The sequence below is a fragment of the Capra hircus genome, chromosome 10, assembly GCF_001704415.2.
Source record: "Capra hircus breed San Clemente chromosome 10, ASM170441v1, whole genome shotgun sequence".
Lineage (NCBI taxonomy): Eukaryota > Metazoa > Chordata > Mammalia > Artiodactyla > Bovidae > Capra > Capra hircus.
This window is the reverse complement of record NC_030817.1, coordinates 78,349,893-78,356,460: the sequence shown is the minus strand read 5'-3', so window position 1 is coordinate 78,356,460 and position 6,568 is coordinate 78,349,893. Positions and strand designations below refer to the sequence as shown.

General features: G+C 40.3%; 1 gene segment (V, D, J or C); it reads left to right on the top strand.

Moving 5' to 3' along the window:
* Positions 5,358-6,105, top strand: LOC108636888. The segment is given in 2 exon segments: positions 5,358-5,525; positions 5,735-6,105. Coding segments are annotated over 2 exon segments (423 nt in total).

Below are 6,568 nucleotides of genomic sequence, written 5' to 3'. Positions count from 1 at the left end.
AAGCAAATCTATTGAGGTATAAGTGACATTCCCTAAAATTCATCCATTTTGAATTTCCAGTTTAATAATTTTTAGTAACTTATCCTTCATCCCCAGTTATAGTTGTTCTTTATTTCCACACTTGGCCCCACAGCAACCACTGACCATATTTATAATTTTATAAGTTTCTTTCATGAATATTTCATATTAATGAAATCATTCAATATGCAATCTTGTATCTGGCTATTATTCCTTAACAAAATTAAAAAAGTTATTTATCTTGTAGCATACATTAGTATTTCACTTATGTTTATTGATGAATAGCAATTCACTGGCAAATGAATTACATTTCGTTTATCCATTCACCAGATGTTGCACATTTTAGTGCTATTAGGAAGAACAACCACAAAGTAAGTTCCCAGTATTTTTAGAATATACCTTCGCTAACACTTACACATTTACTGAGTATCACAAATGTAGGTGGTGTGGCAGATTCCAAACACTATAGACTACTTAGCCAGGTAGATATGCAATGTGATTTTTACTATGCCACCTACCATATGTGTGATCTCAAGTTAGTTACTTGAGCTCTTTCAGCTTTAGTTTTCTTGTTTGTAAGTTGGAAATAATATCTCTATTGCATAACTTTTATATTAGAATGGTGTTCATAAAAATAATTTAATGCATAACACTTGTGCACATTTATAAACTGGGATTTGAAAATTTATCAATTTTATCAAAATTTTATGTAAAAGATTCCTAACCAAAGTGTGTTTTCTTCCACATTTGCAGTTCCAATCTCTCTCAAGTTGAATAATAGCAGCCCATCCTAAGGCAACCCAGTTCTGAAAGGTTGTCGGCTCTCTTTGCATTGTGAGCTTGTGAGAGATATCCTTGATGTTTATGAAGTTGGTCTCAAGAAAGCAGAGTTTGATCCCTCCTTGAACCACAGGAAACTGATTCTAGGGCAGAAATGGTGTATTTCTAGTACATGTGTGTGTTATCCTCTGTTATTGGCTGGGCAACCAGATGCGGAGTCCTATTACATGAAGCAGAATGTTCCACAGATCTAGGCTTGCAGAACTTTCCATGTTGAAGATACTTGATCAGGATAAATGGAGAGGAGAACTTTTCTAGCCTCATTACTGATCCTGTGGCTTCATCCTGGTCATAAGTCCAGGGGCAGCTGAAGACGTTCTGAGCAGTCTGGGATGGTGATGGGCAAGGTGGGGAGCACAGTCAGGCACCTCCAGGTTCTAATATTTGGGAGTGTGAAGACAATGAATACTCTGTAGATCAATTATTTTCTATTTCTGACCTTGTCTTCCTGAACAGGAGTGAGCAGCCTCTTGACTGTGGAACAGCGTCCTCCTTCACTATGCTCAGGAAGGAGAGAGCCCCAATTTCACCTGCAGTTCTCCTTCCAGCTCTTTCTCTGTTTTACACTGGTACAGATGGGAACCTGCAAAAAGCCCCCAAGAACCTGTTTGTAGTGAGTGTAAGTGGGGATGAAAAAGAGCAAGGACAAGTGAGAGTCACTCTGAATACTAAGGAGGGCTACGGCTCCCTGGATATCAGAGGACTGAAGACTCAGCCACATACTTCTGTGCCTCCACACAGTGCCACTTAGTCCCCTGCAGCCCATACCCAAAGCCTTGCCTGCTGCTGCTCTGGGACCAGAGTTGAGGAAGAGCAATGTGTGGGTTGGAAAAGGGAAAGCCAAGGAACTACAGTGTTTTCAGTAATCAGGGGGAAGTGGAACCATAGATTAACAGGCATTCCAGTCACTGTAGTTCCCTCAACTAACTAGACTGTACTGAACATCACTAACCTTGACTCCCACCAGTATATTGGCCATATCATTGAGTCAGATCTCCAGCCTGTTTTCCCATGGTTTAAAATGCACTAAATGATTGCTCAAAGATATCAAACAAAATAATGTGGTTCAACTAGATCAACATTTAAACTCTACTGTTGCTATATCCTAAGAGCTAGACCTTCTATGTTGTTTCTTCATATTCATGAATGAGACATGAACAGACACCTTCTTCTCACATACCTGGCAAGAAAATCTGCATGTTTTATACCAGAACAGTCGATTATGCCTTATGAACTCATTGGAGAGAGTTTAATTTTGGTTCAGTTCAACCTTCTCACTGCATGGCTATTTGTATTTCACTTCTTCTCATATGAAGCTATTTGCATTTTTAAAACTCACTTTTGATATCTGAAAGGAACATTTATAGGGGAAGTCCACCACTGTCTCCTGAGAAACATGTATGTGGGTCAAGAAGCAACAGTTAGAATCAGACATGGAACCACAGACTGGCTCAAAATTGGCAAAGGAGTATGTCAGAGCTGTATATTGTCACCCTGCTTATTTAACTCTATGCAGACTACCTCATGCAAAACCCTGGGCTGGATGAATCACAAGCTGGAATCAAGATTGCTGGGGGAAATATCAATAACCTCAGATATGCAAATAACACCATGCTTATGGTAGAAAGCCAAGAGGAACTAAAGAACCTCTTGATGAGGGTGAAAGAGGACAGTGGAAAAGCTGGATTAAAACTGAAAATTCAAAAAAGTAAGATCATGACATTAGGTCCCATCACTTCATGGTAAATAGGTGGGGGAAAAGTGGAAGCAGTGGCAGATATTATATTCCAGGTGTGCAAAATCACTGCATGGTGACTGCAGCCATGAAATTAAAGGACGCTCGCTCCTTGAAAGAAAAGCTATTACAAACCTAGACAGTCTATTAAAAAGCAGAGACGTCACTTTGCTGACAAATATCCATATAGTCAAGACTATCATTTTTGCAGTAGTCACGTATGGATGTGAGAGTTTGACCATAAAGTCTGAGCATTGAAAAATTGATGCTTTTGAGTTCTGGTGATGGGGCAGACTCTTGAGAGTCCTTGGACATCATGGAGATCAAAACCGTCAATTCTAAAGGAAATCAACCCTGAATAATCTTTGGAAGACTGATGCTGAAGCTCCAATACTTTGGCCATGTGATGCGAAGAGCCAGCTTATTTGAAAAGATCCTGATGCTGGGATAGATTGAGGGCAGGAGGAGAAGATGGTGACAGAAGATGAGATAGTTGCATGGCTTCACTGACTCAGTGAACATGAATTTGACAAACTCTGGGAGATTATGAAGGACAGGGAAGCCTAACATCCTGCAGTCCATGGGGCCTCAAAGAGATGGACACAACTTAGTGACTGAACAACAACAACAACTTAATTAGAAGAGAGAAAAGAGTCTCCTCTTTTCTCTGGGGCAACCAGAGTGGATCACTTGGAACTTTGCCACAAAAATGTACTTAACCTAGAATGCCCGTTATAGGTGACCACTGGATAAACGAACCCCTGAAAACACTCATCAAATTAGAATGGGAAAAAATTCAACCCTGGTAAGAACGAGGAAGAAATATGGCATTAAAGCCTCAAGGTGGGATTTGTTCCAATAGCTGTCCTCCAGGGGGTGATGTTGCATAAACTGGAAATGTCACCTCCAACAAAAGTTCCATTTCACTTCTATGAGCTTCTGTATCTCGCAGCTCACTGAGGTACACATTTGAATAGGCTCAACACCAGGAGCAGTCATTGTCAAGGAAGCATTTCTTCCTGACAGTCACTATAATTTGCTTATATAGTGATCTTTTGAATCTCAGATTTCCCTGTAATAGGACTCAGTACACTCTGGCACATTCCTTCCTGCTTCTTAGGGAAGATCTTCCGTAATATGGCTCTCATCTTAATTTTTGCATAGTCAGATTTTCCACCACCCTTCTCCTGTTGGGAATGCTCTTCATAGGGAATCAGTAACATTATATCCCATGCTCCTGCCTCTATAGAACAAACCAGTTCTGGTTGAAATCTGAACAGAGACATTGTCTTATTATAGACAGATTTGCCCTGGTTTCATTGATTTAGCACTAATGTTTCAGGAAGAACTGGAGGCCAGTCAGTGACCCACCTGACAATCACATCAGGGGCCCCCTGAAGTGGAGGTACAACTATTCCTACCTCTAGTGAACTTCCTTATCTCTTCTTGTATGTCCAGACAGAATATGAAGGAAAAAAAGGCTTTGTTTATCCAGTGGTCACCTATAACGGGCATTCTAGGTTAAGTACATTTTTGTGGCAAAGTTTCAAGTGACCCACTCTGGTTGCCCCTCTCCTCTTTTCTCTCTTCTAATTCTATTTCTCTAATATCCACTGTGTGGCCAATTATAATTATTATTACTTTTATTTTTCTACACTGTCTGTCACAGTTCCTTTAGTCAACATTTCCAACAGTCTCGAACTGTCCATCTGATCCTGAGAGTCTGCAGATCACTTCAGTTTTACTTCAGTGAAGATATACAAGTCCTCATTTTCTATCCCCTTTACCTCTAAATCCACATACAGGGAACCATTATTAATCATAGACTCTGAGAAAAAGCAGAATTGATTTTCATATGCTTTAAAAAATACTTATTGTTCTTTTAAAATAACCTACTAGAGGTAAAAAGCAGAATACAAAAAACAATAATCAACAGTTCAAATGTATTTAGTGTAAAATAACTATTGGGAAGGTGCAATAATATATCAGATGGAGCCCATACTGGTGCTCTGTGAGGAACTAGAGGGTTGGGATGGAAAAGGGGAGGGGGGCTCAAGAGGGATGGTATATATATGTATATAAAACCGTGACTGATTCTCGTTGTTGTATGGAGAAATTAACACAACAATGTAAAGCAGTTATCCTCTAATTTAAAAAATAACAAAATAAATAAAATATGATATATTTAAACCTGAAATTTTATTTAAAATTTATTTTTATTTTAAAATTATGTTTTAATAAAAATTAAAAAATTTAAAATTCTAATTTCAGTGCCCATCTAGAGATTAAAAATAATATAACTCTTTTGTAGGTTCAGTCTAGAATATATATATATATAATTAAAAAATGAAACTGTTTAATACTGCAAAGTGTTCCAGCCAAGACTGTTATGAATGCTGTGCTGATTTGTGAGCACCCTTCAGAATCACAGGTTTGTACACAGGAGATGCCAAAAAAAAAAAAAAAAAAGATCCTGAGAACTCCTGAGAAAATATTTCATTATGCAAGAATCTTCTGCATCCATGAGACTAAAACTATGGCTAGATAATTAATTTTTGTTTTCTCTTCCCTAAAATCCTTCACAAATTCAAAATCAGAGTCTGCCTTCACTGCAATGTTCTTAGAAAACGCCCCTCAGGTCCTAAAATAATGACCTTTTTATTTCCCACTCTCCTCCACTCCTCTGCAGCCCATTCTAAATTGGTTGAGGTGGAAGGGTGGGGCTTCCTGTCACAAAGTGAGGGCATGAACAGGACTTGTTGGGTGAGCTGACTGGCTGCAGGAGCAGGAACATTTCCGAAATAGCTTGTGACACTCCCTCCCTCAGGGTTTAGTGAAGTGTCTTACAGTGAAAATGTCTCAGTAAGAAGAGGAAGCATCATGAAGAGGCTAGCAGGCACAGTGCTGGGGCTTTTGTTTGCCCAGGTTTGCTGTGAGTTGGGGCTGCCCCAGAGGGGCATCTGAAGGATTGAGCAGCTGCTGTATTGTTAAGGGAGGGAGAGGAACTGAAAAGTCCTGCAGACTTTCTATCCTTCTCATCATCTATGGGAGTTGTGTGTGTGTGTGTGTGTGTGGGTCACTTTCAAGGTTTTGTTAGAGTTACAATGACCCTCTCCTGTGACCGTTTCTGTTTCTCATCAGGTGTGCGAGGGCTGGATGTGGAGCAGAGTCCCCCAGCCCTGAGTCTCCAGGAGGGAGCCAGCCACATGCTGAGGTGCAATTTTTCTGGCTCCGTGAGCAGTGTACAGTGGTATCTTCAGAACCCCAGCGGCCGCCTTATTCACCTGTTTAACATTCCTTCAGGAACAAAGCAGGATGGAAGATTAAAGGCCACGACAATCCCTACAGAGCGCCGCAGCTCACTGCACATTTCCTCTTCGCAGACCACAGACTCAGGCACTTACTTCTGTGCTGCGCAGCACAGTGCTCCCCAGGCTCCTGCAGCCTCTACACAAACCCTCCACGGGCTCAGCCCCTCCTTCCGCCACAGTCACACTGTGAGGCCACCATAGGGCATTTGCAATGTTGATTATTTCTTACCTACACTGGTACAGTTTTAATCACAGACACTTTTCCGCCCTACAGATTATGAACTTTGGTCTTTATCTTCCTTTCTCAATCTGTATTTCCTTCTGCACTAGAGACTTCTAACTTGGAGCTAGCAGAATAGCTGATAAGAGGACAGAAATAAAATAAATATTCAACCACAGTATGCTGAACTCAAAGGTGGTAAAAAGTGAGAAGAATTCAGAGAAAAAAATAACTCCAGTAAAGTTGTTAATCCTGATTAGTTAGATGACTCAGGAATGTTCAGATCTGCCTCACCAGAATGTGTCCCCAAAGACACTTGCATCATCCCACCCTACAAGTGCAGCAAAGTGAACAAGGACAACAAAGCTTACTCAGTGTTCACTATGAGCTTGGTAACTTAGAAGAAACTTATTCTGGGTGCAAGAACTCTTAAACCCATTTAAC